This window comes from Condylostylus longicornis, unplaced genomic scaffold (assembly GCF_029603195.1).
Source record: "Condylostylus longicornis isolate FDR11 unplaced genomic scaffold, ASM2960319v2 ptg000083l, whole genome shotgun sequence".
Lineage (NCBI taxonomy): Eukaryota > Metazoa > Arthropoda > Insecta > Diptera > Dolichopodidae > Condylostylus > Condylostylus longicornis.
Window position 1 is genome coordinate 2853576 of NW_026578051.1, and position 14953 is coordinate 2868528.

General features: G+C 21.2%; 1 protein-coding gene across 1 annotated transcript in view; it reads right to left on the minus strand.

The window, feature by feature from the left end:
• Positions 1–4422: 4422 nt before the first annotated feature.
• The window catches only part of LOC129613338 (probable serine/threonine-protein kinase DDB_G0282963), a 92874-nt gene continuing 82343 nt past the window's right edge, over positions 4423–14953 (minus strand). The window contains exons 2-4 of the mRNA XM_055527350.1: positions 7277–8226; positions 6206–6785; positions 4423–4747 (exon numbers count right to left, since the gene is read on the minus strand). Of these exons, the coding sequence (XP_055383325.1) occupies positions 4622–4747; positions 6206–6785; positions 7277–8226 (1656 nt within the window). The 3' untranslated portion in view covers positions 4423–4621. The remainder of the gene's footprint in view (positions 4748–6205; positions 6786–7276; positions 8227–14953) is intronic.

Consider the following 14953-nt stretch of genomic DNA (forward strand, 5'->3'; position numbering starts at 1 on the left):
GTAAATTAACTTGATTTGGGGTGAATTTTATGTAAACTTTAATATATAAAAGAATTGCATTCGGGCTTGCTGATGAAATCAAAGCAAATTCACTAGCTTGCCTGAAGCGGTTTTGAATAAACACGACTTAAAGAACAATTTGAAATTTTTAAGAAAATTTTAAAGAAATTTAAAATATACAAAGAATTTAAAATTAAATTATTATTAGTAATAAAATCAAAAACAAAAATATTATATTTTAATGGTTTCTATAATTGTATTTTTTATTATTGGAATGATATGCGGTTTGATTTTAACTTAATTATGTTAATGTTTTTCTCAATAAAATGTTTTTTTTTTTGCATTAAAATATTTTGCGGTTTGTTTTCTTATAATTTAATTAATGTTTCGTTTTTTCTTCAAGATTTTTATTGCTTTTTATTTTATTTTTTATTTTATATGTAATTGAATTTTGTATAAAAATAATAAATATTTTTTGCAGTTGTTTTCTTATAAAAAATATTAATTTTGAATATATTTTGATTCATTTATATATGTATGTAAAAATATCACTATGAAATTATTTATGAATTGGTTTATAAGTTGGTAGTTTCTAAAATTTGTAAAATTGCAAGAAAACAGAATTAAATTTAGTTAAATAAATTTATGTTTGGGGCTATATAAAGCTTATAATAGATTGATAATCCACGTTGTAAGAATAAACTAAGAGAGAATTCAAATGTAAGTGGGAATTCTATTTCTTGTATGCATAATATAAAATTATTTTCAAGAAGAAAAATTGTTTTACGTGCTAAGTACCTTATTTTTTATAAAAATTGAAGTGACATTTTTTGTGGAAATTAAAAAGTTAGTCGAAATTTAGAAAAATTTACAATTCATATTCGAAAATTGACTAAAGAGGGAAATAGAGAATTAAATTCATAAAAATATTTATAATAGAAATTTTAAAAACCATCAACTTATTCATGTATGGATGTGAATATTTTTTTTTTAATTAAATAAAATATAAATATATATATAAAAAATTTTAAAAATGTAAAATTATATTTTAAATATGTGTATAATTGTAAAATAATTATAATATGTTTACAAAATCGCAAAAAAAGATCATACTATTTATACAGTGGTTGCGAATAACTTTAAATTAAATTAATATAAAATTACCAAGAATTTATGAAATTTTTAAGCATTTGTTTGCCTTAAAGAAAATTAAGGTTAAACAAGCCTTTTTTAAAAATAAAATTAATTGTGCCGAAATTTAAATTTTTAATAATATACGAAATAAGGAGACCATTACATATATAATAAAAATTTTAAAATATGAATAAATATTTGAATTAATTTTTTGAATTTGCAAAATATTTATTGAATTATTTATGCATGAAAATAGATAATTAAATTTTTTTATAATTAATGAATATACCACTTAGTTTTTGACTAAAATACATTACAATAACTAAAACATTCAAATATTTAAAATAAAATTTAATTTGGATCTTAAATTTTTAATTAGAAAGAAATGGTGACTATAAATTGTTATTTAAATTTTATTAGTGATTAATACAATTTAATTATTAAAAAGTTCAGAAAAAAGATATTGTAATTGATTTAAAAAAAATTGATTTAAAAAATATTTTATCAATTAATGTTAAATTTATTATTTATAAAAAAAATATTGCATGCATAAAATATTATTGAATTATTGTAAGTTTTTGGTATACTGAAATTAGATTTTCGAAAAAGTTGAATTAAATTTAATAAATGCCTATCACAGTTTAAATTAACATATTTCAAGAAATGTTCTTTAAATCAAAGAAAAATTAAATTAAATTCCAAATACTTTACTATTCAAATCAAAATAATTTTATAATGAAATTTTAAAAGTATAAATTAAATTTAAAAATTAATAACATGAATTTGTGTACAGTCCCCTTACTACAGTATAAAATTTTTTTAATATAACAATTTGTTTTAAACGTTAATAGTATGATCGGCTTTTTTCATATTTTTTTTTTTTTTATTTAAAAATTTTATCTGATATCGTAAAGTATATATGTAGGACCGAAAGTACAGAATGGACTGTTTTAAAACATAATTTTTATATAAATAAATGTAAATAAAATAATTGTCGATAAAAATGTTAAAAATTTTATTTAAAAAATTTATAGAATATCGACTTAAGTGATCTCTTTTTTGTACACTCAAATATATTTTAATTTTCAAAATAAAATAAAAAAAATATTTTGAAACAAGAAAAACAAAATGGAAGATAACTATACAAACGAAATGCTATCAAAAAATACACGAAAATATTAGCATTAATTTTTATACAATTTAGAAATTAGAAGCTTGCTTATTATAAGCGAATTACTTACATAATTTGATTTAATTATGTATTTTGAATTAATGTAAATATTTATAATATGTATTAATAGAAAAGTAATATAAGTTATATAATATAGAAGTGTAGGATTGTATCTTGTATTAATCTTACTATAAAATTGCATTAGAAATTTAAATAATATCAAAAATTTATTTAAGAAATTTTGTAATAAAAATGAAATTGAAAAAAATTATTTTAATGATGATTTAATTTTTATAATGATTTTTTAAATTTTTTTTCCTATAATATTGTGTGAATTTTCATTTTACTATTTATTTCTAAGTAGAAAAATAGATAAGTTTAATAGTTATTTTAGTAAGAAAAATGTGCTTTTTATACAATATGGTGAAATGCATAATTTTAAAAATTAATAATTTTTAAAACTAAGGTTGTTCCTATACAAAAAAAAAAAAATTTAATAATTCAATTAAAAATAATAAACAAATGTAAATAATTAAGAATTGTTGAAAATATTAACTAATTTTAATTGAATTTCAAAAAATAATGCTGATTTTTAATTTAAATATTTTTTTTTTTTGAATTTGAATGTATATATATATGGATCACTTAATATTGAAAATAATAATAATATTAAATATTAGTGCTTGAATGTTTTAATATGCATTCTAATAAGTAAGTACTGTTACTAAAAATGTGAAAAAAGCCTTAAAAATATTTTTGTATTTTGTATAATATTATTTTTAATTTGAAATATTAATGAAACTAAAAATACTTAAATAAATTTTAAAAAAATATTTTGTGTGAGTTATTTAAAATTTTTCTAATTTCTTATAATTATATTATGTATGGTATGTAATATGTAAGTTTTTTTTTGTGTTTTATTTTAAGTTATTTACAAATCTAATTTATGTAAAATATACAAAAAAAAAAAAAAAAAAAATTGGCAATTTTGAGAAAATTTTCTATAATTTGTTTTTTTGGTTTTTTTTTCATTTTTTTGGTTCTAAATATTCTGTTATAACATAGTTTTATATTTTATATATAATTATTAAATTTTTTTATTTAATATTTTATACAATTATGTATAAGTACCAGGATTCCAAAAAAAAATGTTGTGTTTTTAATTTAGTAAATTGGCAAAAAATTCATCGATATAAAAGGTTATCATTTCAGAAATTGGTATAAAACTATATTTAATAAGGTCATAACAAAAAATTGTTTCTTATTAACTATGAAAATTTTAAAAAATTTTTGAATTTATATGCCATATTTTATGGTTCGCATTTCATGTAAGTATACGACATACTGTAAGGCGACTTTAACAGAATAATTTTAAATTTTTTTGTGCAATTTGTAATTGATACATTTACTCTGTTCGCGTGCATGTTATTTTTTGCAGTTTAAGCAAAGTTTTTAAGCTTGTAAGAAAGTATAATGTAATCGATGAATTTTTTTACCAATTTCACATTACTGTTTTTGTTTTTATAAGTATATTATGTTAATTTATGTATACATAATGTGTTTTGATATATTATTTACAATATGTATATACATGTGTGTATATATAGAATTTGACGGATATAATATTTACATTTAATTATTTAAATTAAAATGAATCTCTATATATGTATGTTTTACACAGGATGAACCATTTTAGTTAAAATTTTTTAATAACATATTGCATTATTTTAAAAGATTTATCTAAAAAGAATTAATGTACATTCCCTCATAATTTAAAATTACTATGAGTATAATTTAATTAAAAAAATCTTTATTTTCGAAATAGCTTTTCTTGAATTTTAATCATATGAACTACATTTTATTTTTGATTATTTTGAATTTCTTAAGTTTGCTCTTTTTGTTTTTGTTTGCTCTGTTTTTACAATAAAAATTTACTAATAAAATTAAATAATAAAATTTAATAATAAAATTAAAATACATTTAAAGTTTAATTAATTTAGGTCGTCCGGGTATTTAAAGGTCTAAATTAGCAAACAATTTTTAAGTATAGTTTAATTAAAATGGTTCAATTTTGTGCACTAAATTTTTATTATAAATATTATTTATATAATTTTAGTAATAATTATTTTGGCTATTTACTTATAAAAAAATTTATTGGAGTAAAATAAAATTTTTAACAAATCAAAAAGGATAAAATAAATTTATACATATGTATAGAAAATTTATTAATCATTATAATCTCAATATTTTTTTTTTTTGTGCATAAAAGTAAAAATAATTTTTTATTTGAAATTTTGCTTATTTTATTGGTTACTATTATTTTCTACTGTTACCATCATTGGCCAAAAGTAATTCTTTTGCCTCACGTTTTCCTTTTTTCTTTTCTTCTTTTGCAAGAATTTTTGCTAAACGTTCTTCTTCTTTTGCCAAGCGTTTCTCTTCCTAAAATATTTTTTATAAAAGAAAAAAAACCATAAAAAGAATGAAGAAATAAACACAAAATGAAAATTTATAATTATGTAAGATGGAGGAAAAATAGAGGAATAAATTACATATTTAAAATTTATAGTTAAGAAAGGCAAAAATAAATTAAACATGAAAAATATTTTATGACTGACATTATTATCTAAAAGTTTCACTATTGCTATATTAAAATAAAAATTAAAATAATTAATTTGTTTATTTTCAATTTTTTTCTAAAAAAGCATTTTGAATAATACTTTATTCACAATAAGTTTATTTTGTAATAATATGACAATTGATTTGAAATGATAATTTGTCAAATTATTTATACACAATTTGTTTTAAACGTTCTACGATAAGAGTTTTTCATTTAGAAAACGGAAAAAATGCAGTATTTTATATAATAAGTAGATAAAGATAGAATCATTACTATAGGAAATAATATGTGGATTAGTGTATGTATTTTTGTTTTCAAAATTAAGACACGATTAGTTCTAACAATTACTTTTCTTAGAAATTGTGTGAATTGCATACATATATGTACGTAATATGAATGTTGCTTGATAAATCATCAAGATTTATGACATTTTGTAATTACTGTTTCATACTACTTGTCATGTTTTCAATGTTTTCATCAGACTTTCTTGTACTTGTCATGCATGTATTTTGGAAGTATAGGATTAAAAATTATAAATTTGAAATTTAATAATTTACGTATATTTCGAATTGTATTTTGAATAGAGTTCAATGAAATTTCAGAAATCGTTCTATAGCTTTTTTTAATCATTTACAATGACCAGAATATTTTATCCATTAAGTTATTTGACTTGTTAAAAAAATATTGTTATTTTATTTTATAAAATGCCAAAAATAAAAATGTGTCAAATTTTTTTATATAATTTGATTTCAGTTTTTACAAGGTCTTCCATCAATTTTTAAAATTTGTATAAACAAATAAATTATTCATTTTGAAAATTGTTGGGACTTTTTAATTGAAAAAAATTCATAGATGGTAGTTTTTTTTCGAAAGAAATAAAATAAAATTCGTGTTACATAAAACAAAAGAACTTGTTAACAATAATAATCAGTTGGAGATTTGTCATGAAAAACTAAAGCATATAAAATATTAATTTAAATACTCGTATTTTGTATAACATGGAATTACTAACAGTTATTATAAAATTCATATTCAGCAATTCCAAAGAATTTAATTGTCAACTCAATTCGTTACTTTAAAATGCATGAATCTCAATGATTCATATGATAAATTGTATTGAGTTAATGTAGGTCGAAAAAAGTTTCTACATTCTAAATTTAAAGCTCTCTCTTTTATTTTAAGTTCTTATTGTAAAATTTTTTTGAAATGTAAAAGACAAAAAAAAAACAATTTTTGTTTTAGGGTCATTCATCCTTCTTGAAAATGCATAATGGATTTACCTTTCTTGCTTCTTTTTCAGCTTTTATTTTTAATTTTTCTTCTTTCTTTTTCTTTTCCATTGTTTCATTTTTTTTATTGTCAGCCTTTTCGTCCTGATGATGATGATGCTGTTGATTTTTATTGTTAATATTATTAAAAGATAACGTTGAATAATTTTTATTGCTATTGTTATTTATTTTAACGGAATTGCTATTAGTTTTGTTACTATTATTGCTATTGATAAATGAAAAACTTTTGGAAGAACTTGGATGATTCAATTCAACCTTTGATGATTTAACCTTGATGCTATTCATCGTTGTCATCGTATTATTATTGTTATTCATATTGCTGATAATATTATTATGATTTGAATTATTTTTTAAATTTTTTGGTGATGTTAAACTATTTTTAACTGGAATTTTTGATGCGGTCGGATTAACTTTTGATGTTAAACCAGGCTTGGCAGATGATTTTAATGTTTTATTTGTTAAAGTAGAAGCAGATGAGGAAGACTGCTGTGATGTTGGTCTCGATGGTGATGGATCTTTATTAAGTAAAGGAACTGTTTCATGTGATGGAGATTTTGTATATGAGGCATAACTAAAATAAAAAAAAAAAGATAATTTTAATAAAAAATTTAATTGAAAAATATTTTTTTTTTCAAAACTGAATTATATTTATAATAAATAAACAAATTTTATTTTACGAATCTTTTTGTGATTTGGCCAAAACTTTAGATTTCATTGACTGGGATTAATATAATCGAATGTTTTCGACTTTCACATTTCTTTTGCCTTTTAGTTATGAATCTGGATGAGTTTTTTTAATATACTCAAAGTAGAAAGTTTTTCTACCTATAAAATAAATCACTTATAGTTTCAAGAGAATTTAAATAATAATTTTTTTGTGCAGGCAGTAAAACCAAGCTGTGAGAAAATTGTTTTTATTTTGTATGAAAAGTGAAACAAAAGAAGACGTGTTCACATTTAATAAAACAACACAAAAAGAAAATAACTATTTCACACCCAATCAAAACCAAATCATCAAAAGAAAAACAAAACACAAAAAACAAAAACTGCTCTCGTACTTACCGAAAACGTGGATTATTTAAATGAACTGGTGATGGATGTGGTACTTTAGCCGGACTCCGAAATTCTTTAATTGGTGGTAAGCGATTCTGTTGTAAATCTGCAATTCTTCCTTTTGTATATCTTCTACCAGGATAAGTATTTGCAGTTGGTATACCATGTATTATACTAGGTTTACGTGGTATTGCACCTGAACATCCTGTTGGGCACGTTGAATGTGGATGATTATGATGACTATGATAATTTGATGATGACGATGAAGATAATGAATTAATACCGCAACTTGTATTACTTGAATAACTGCTAGCCGATGTAGCAGCCGATGAACAGGAAGACGCTGATATTGACGAATCAGTACCACTTGACATGGAAGACGTATTCGAACAATTAGTTGCATTTGATGAATTCGATACTGATGATGTTCCTGATTGCATTGAATATAAACTAGCAGATTGTGCAACACGATTTCTTCCACAAGAACCACCATTATAATGATGATTATGATTGTGATTACTATTATAATGATGATGTTGATTGTTTTGTTGATTATTATGATGTTGATTATGATGATTTGAATGTTGATTTACGGATAAATGTTGAGAACCTACTGAATATGAACTGGCTGATTGTGGTACACCAGTACTACTACCACTACCTGATGACCAACTTTTGGCACCAACTGAATAACTGCTAGCTGATTCTTGTATACGCCATGTTCCAGAGCTAGATGTTAATCGATTAACACGTGCTCGACATATAACACATCTTAATGGAAGAAGACGCTGTGCAACTGCACTTTGTATTGTTTTTACAAAACAACGTCTACAAACAACTCTATGACCACATGGTGATGTTTGCATTGTTGCTCTAGCATTAATACATATAACACATTCATCTTCTTGGGATGTTGGAGGTTCTGGTTCACTTTCTTCAAGTTTACTCAATAATTTATCCTATAAAAAAGTAAAAAATAAAATATAAAAAATTTCAATTAGTAAAAAAAATATTCTTTCAAATGAATTTAAAAATTTTATGTGTTTGGTTACTATTTCTGCATAATTATTTTAATTTTTAAAAAATTATTAAAACTTGTAATTAAAAATTGTTAGAATTATAAGATTAATTTTTGTGTTTTCTAAAATATCGTTTAGAAAACATTTTGTTTTTAATTAAATTGATGCAACTATCAAAAATGTTCTTTCACCCATTAATTTTTAATGGGCGTTCGGTACTATACTTAAAAGAAAAAATGTTTCTTTGGGGGTTTTAATGTGCAAATACCGTAGATTCAGCACATATAATCGCTGTATCCTTTGTTCCTACGTAAATTTTAAAAAAAAGTGTAAATGTACAACTAACGTATGTGGTGTACTTTTATTTTCAAAATTTAATACAGTTATAAATACCGGAAATTAACCTTGAAAAATCTCATCATAATTAACATATTATGCATAGATCTCCTATATCTATAAGATATTTAAAATTCGCGTACCTGTACATTAGTTTTTTGGTTTTTCTTAATTTTAATGAGTTCATGTGAAACCATAAGCCTTTAAAAACTATTTTCTCACTAAATTCCACTCGTATACGATATTAGATGTAAAGTTTGTTGTAAAATGTAGAACATGATATAACAAAAGAAATAGAAAGAAAAATACATACAAAAGTAGTTTGTTGAAATAAAACCAAATATAAAACTTCAACCTTATAATTTTATTAAAATTCTACGAGTTTTTAATCTAAATATTTTTCTTCCCTGCAATATTGCAAAAATGCTTTCTTTTAATTTTATTCTACTTAAAAAATGGCGAATAATTAAATATTTTCAAAAAGTTAATCCATTGGTGTTGCCGCTTGCCAGAATTTATTTATATACACGGAATTAATTGTTTTTTGACAAACGCATCATGCCGCATGTCGCATCTATTGAAGTCAGTACTAAAGAGAGCCAATGTTTAAAAAATTTCTCTAATAACAAATTTCCGTAATTAAAATCTGACATACAATACATCGATATCAGTAATACAATGAATACACCGAAATTCGTCTATCGTTACCATTGCCCCATTATTGTGTTTACATTTTGAGAACATTTTCTTTTAAAGCCTCTTTATAGTAATACATATTTAGATATTCTAAGATTTTCTACATAAAGGATTTTCTATTAAAATAATGACTTGTGTTTAGTACATAATTTTAAAGGTTAATTTATTAAAAGAAAATATTATATAATTTATGAATGTATGTAAAATTTTATATGTACATATAAAATTCATTTTTATCAAAATATTATGAAATTATAAAATTCTTCTATAACATTGAATACCTACTGATGTTTCTAAAAATATACGCTATTGTTATATATGAATACTTACATTATTATGTAATGTATAATGTGTATTTGGAATGAATTGTGCAGAAGAAAGAAAATTTAATCATGTTGTTGACAAATCATATGCATAAATTTTTCTATTATATTTATATTTACAATACAAGTGTAGGTGGACTATTATGAAGGTTATATTATATAGTGAGGAATTATTTGTATAATATTTATAAATCTTATTGAAATCTTACATCCTTATTTTGTTATTATATATTAAATATTTCAATTGTGTTATACTGGCATATTTTAAAGTATGTTAAGGTTTATAATATATTTTATAATGAATTTAACATGAATTTACATAATATGATGATATTATTATAATGCATATACATACTTATTTAAAATATTAAAAATTAATTTATTTAAAATATATTCATTTTGTTGCGATTTTAATAATTGTATATGTGTGGGAACCTAATGGTATACCAAATATCGTTATGAAACACGTAACAATGTGATAATAAACAATACGGGCATATGCCACAAATGTGTCATGTCGAATTTCCTCTTTTAATTATAGTCTCCTTAAGAAGTTATCCTTAAGAAATGAAGTTACTCATACATTTAGTTATTAAATAAAATTCGATCCCATATTCGCATATATTTGAAATTGTATAATTAGAATTGAATTCTGAATTAATTTAAATAAAATAAAAAGGGAAATAAACACATAATAGCATTATGTTTATAGTAAGATGTTAAAATTGATGATTTGTAAGGTGAATTCTACGATATTTGTTGTAGTCATACACCTTTAAAATTAATTAATGTATCTATTTAATAATATTTTGTTTCTGTTTAGATATAATGAAGGTTCTTTGATTGTGATCATTTGAATACAAATTAAATAAAATTTGCACACAACATTGATCTTTAAACTTTAATTATTATAAAAATTTATTAAATTGTTTAATAAAATTTTAGTTCCTGTACTTATTTCATGCTATAAATTTTTTGATAAGTGTATATACAATGTATGTAAATTGTATTAAATTTTATTGAACCTGAAAATTTCAGATATTATTTTGAATATACAATATGCAAGGCAGTATTCAACTATGTGATTAGTTTTAATAATAAAAAAAAAAAAATAACGATAGTTAATGCATAATATACGATAAACTTATATATGAGCTTTAAAAGTAATAAAAGCTAATAAAGAAGCAGTAAAATATTAAACTAAAAAATATATTGGTTTTTTTTATTTTGTTTAAGTATGGAAAATTTTTTGCTTTGCTTTTACTTAATTTGTATAAATAAAATAGTTTTTGAAATAAGAAAAATACATGTTTTAAATTTTATTATCCTATCATTTCCGTAAGTGCTTCATTCATTAGTTTTTGAAAAATCATAGTATTATAAACAGTTTTGAATCTGCAAGGCTCCAACAGAATCCCGATAGAAGTATTTCAGCACTGAATAAGCAACTATCTTAAGTTTGGATTTCGATTTCTTACAGATAAATCTGAAGATACGTTCGTTCTATTCATTTTAGATGAACTGTGTATAGAGACAATGTATAGAGAACCACGAACCGATAGTGTCTGAAACGAATAATTATAATGTTCCTGAAGTGTGATTGTTTTAGCTAACTATTTGTATCACCGTTAAGAGCGCGTAAAAAATAATAATAGTCGCAACCTTGACATACAGGCCAACACCATTTCCATTCTCTTTAGTTAACCATTTAAAAGATCACTATCCCAGAGCCGAACTGTGAAACTTCGTTGTTTTACGAACATCGCTTTATACAGTTTATCATTCAGTTTCGTACGTCTTTATGAGTGTCAATTAAATAGATGACTACCCTACCGCAGACCTCTACTACAAAGATAATTTTCTTCGCAAGATGTCGCTGTACATTTTGTTTTAATTTTGACACTCATAATTATTCTCTATTTTATTTTGTTTCATTTCTTAGTCGAAAACTTTATTATTATAATTTTCAATTCTTTGGCTTATGCATATAGTTTATAAATTAATTATTACATTTTTTTTCTATTTCTGTTGAATTTATTAATTTATATATCAGAATTGTTTTCAATATTGTATCAGTTCAGTATAATTTTCAATATTAAAGAATTTCTCAATTTTGAATTTTCTTAGTATATCCGCAATTTAAATTAATACAATTCGAAAAATATCAGGAAATTTAGTAATATCATAAAATTTTCAAGAAAATTTAGTAATGCAATAAAAAAGAATTTATTGTTAGTCAAAATAATTGTCATACTTCATATCGGTATTTGTAAATATTGTTAAATATAGTGTTTCTTTAGCCAAACATTAGAAATTTAAAATATTTAAAAACTAAGTTTAAGAAAATTTAAGAAATTTATACAAATTTTCATATTTAAAGAGTGAAAAAGAAAAACAAATAAATTATTTTTCCACATAATTTTCGAATAATTAAGTTATTTAACACACTCAGGCATACATATATGTACATATATCTAATTATTTCTATGTAATCATACCAGTTCAATGAAGGTAAATATGTAGAGCAAAAATCTTTAAATCTCTAATATAGTAAATATAATTATAATCATTGGTAAAACAAATTATATAATATAAAATTTTATAATACATTATTAAGTATGGCTGCAGTGTGCGTGTAGCGTGCATATCATTGAAATTTGAAATTAAAAAGAATCGCATACACTTTATGTGTTATACGAGTATTTTTTGTGTTTTTCAAATAATTTTTTACTGTGTAATTTTGAAAATCTTTTTTATTTTTATATTTCCTTTTTTTTTTGCTTGCTAAATTATATACTCGTATTATATAATAAAGTATAAGTTATGTAAAAGCTTTATTTTAAAATTTAGATCTTGAGATGCCAAAAATGTTAAAAAAAGTTTTGTTTTATTGCTATTTTTTTTTTTTTTGTTAACCCATCGCAATAAAATTAGTTTTTAAATTTTTTTTTAACTTTTAATGATAAGCTAGCATACGCTAGTGTGTTAGCTATAAATTTTCATTTATTCTTTGTCACAGTCTTAATGTTACTTTTAATGATTTAATATCGCGCTCTTCTCTTATAATCTGATTTTGTTAAAAAAGGGAATTAAAAAAAATTTTATTTTTGTTTTAAAAATTCATATTTGTTGTTAAAAAAAAATGTTTGTTATTTATTAATGAAAAATCAAAGAGTACCTACGATAGTAGTACATGACGAGCAATACAAACATACATACAAATATTGTGTAAATAAAATTATAGTTTGCCAGTATTACTTACTTAATATATTTTGACAACAAACACAAATCACAAAATTATTAGACATGAAGGACGATTTATTTTGTGCTCTTTTTGTAAATCAGTATCCATGAATTTGTAAATTAATGCTAAATAATTAAACAAATATTGGATTTCAAAATATTTCAAAAATTAAAAAAATTTTTTTTTTTTGAAAATTACAATTTCTGGAGAAAATATATTTTAATTTTTCATTTATTAAAATTTTTTATATTAATTAATAGAAAAAGTGTTAATTGGTAAATTTTAAAGGTGATTAAAATTTAAAGTTTATAAAAATTTTTGGTCAAATTGCAAAATTGAATTTATAATACAATAATTTTTTAATATAACAGTGGATTTTTTAATATAAAAATTAACATTTATATTTAAATGTTTGTTATATTTAAATACATATATGTAATTACGGTAATATATTTCCAATATTTTTGAAGTAATATATTTTAGCGTATTTAAAATAAATTCAATAAAAAAATTAAAATTCAAATAATTTTGTGTTTGTTGGTAAATGTTATAACAATGATTGTCAAGTAAATAGTGAATTAATAGTAAGGAAATAAATTTGAAATTGATATTATTATAACAGTTCTGTAACTATCATATAATTGCATATTACAATAAAAAGTGTATTGTAAAAAAATATTTATTAAATTGGCGCCAAAAATTTTAAACACAAAAAATCAAACAAATGAAAAAAAAAAATATTATAAAAAAAAATTAATATTATAAAAAATCAAATTCATTAAAAATTTTAGATCGTATGTAAATATTGACTTTGAAAATACAAAAAAAGAAAAACAGTAAAGGTTAATGAAACAAAATAAAAAAAAACAAAAATTACAAATAAATTAAAAAATAAGTGTTAATATTTGAATAAAATGTGAATTCAAGTTCGAGGCTCTAATCAAAAATTGTATAATTTTAAATTAATTATTTTGAATAAAATATTTAATTTACATATTTTTTTATATTATAATTTTATAATATATCATTGAAAAATTATTGATAAAAATTACATTTTGAAATTTGTATTGATTTTATTCTGTTACATACAAACGAATATACAGTATATACATATATAAATAAATAATTGTTATTTGAATTGAAATTGTGATTTTTAAAATTTGAAAAAAAATATACCTAGAAAAAAAAAAAATAAATTTACTATGACTTTAGAAATAACTTCGATTTTATGCAAAATTTTTATATTAAATTTCGGTAAATAAAATTTTTTTAATACATAACAATGCTTAATGTTAATATTTATGTCAATATATAAAATAAAATATGCATACATAAATTTACCATTTTAATAGATCATTATGTAAATTTTTTGCACAAATTTCATATTGTTATTCATATTTAAATCATTATTTGCTTAATGATTTAAATTTATACAATAACTATGTATATATTTGCTTTTTAACATATGGAAAACTTTGATTGGCAAGTTAAAATTAGAAAAAAATTATTTTTAAAATTAAAATAAATATTTATAATAAATAAATAGGTACCTACTTTAATAAAATTAAATTTTTACTGTGTGAAATAATGAAGTTAAATAGGTTTGGTATACATTCTTACATACATTATATTAATTGCATATTCATGTATTTATAATTCATATACTTAATTATATATTATAAAAAGTACAATAGATATTTAATGATTATATAGGTAGGTACTACATAATATTATGTGTTTTTATAATAGCACACTTAAATTTTTAAGGGCCTTCACGTAACAGATCAGCAAATTAGACTAACATTAGAGCATTTGTGCAATTTTTGATAAACAATATTGTTTATCAAAAATTGCACAAATCTAATCAAGGTTGTTTCATGTATGCACTAGTATTTATCCCTAGACTTATAAACTCGTTTTCTGGATCTCGACCTAAACCATTTTAATTGCATTATTGCATATTTATCAAAAATTGGATTGCATTTAAAAGTATTTATTGAGTATAAGGCTTCAAAAATTTCAATTGTGCACATTTGCAGTTAAATATTTTTTAATACCATTAATATCA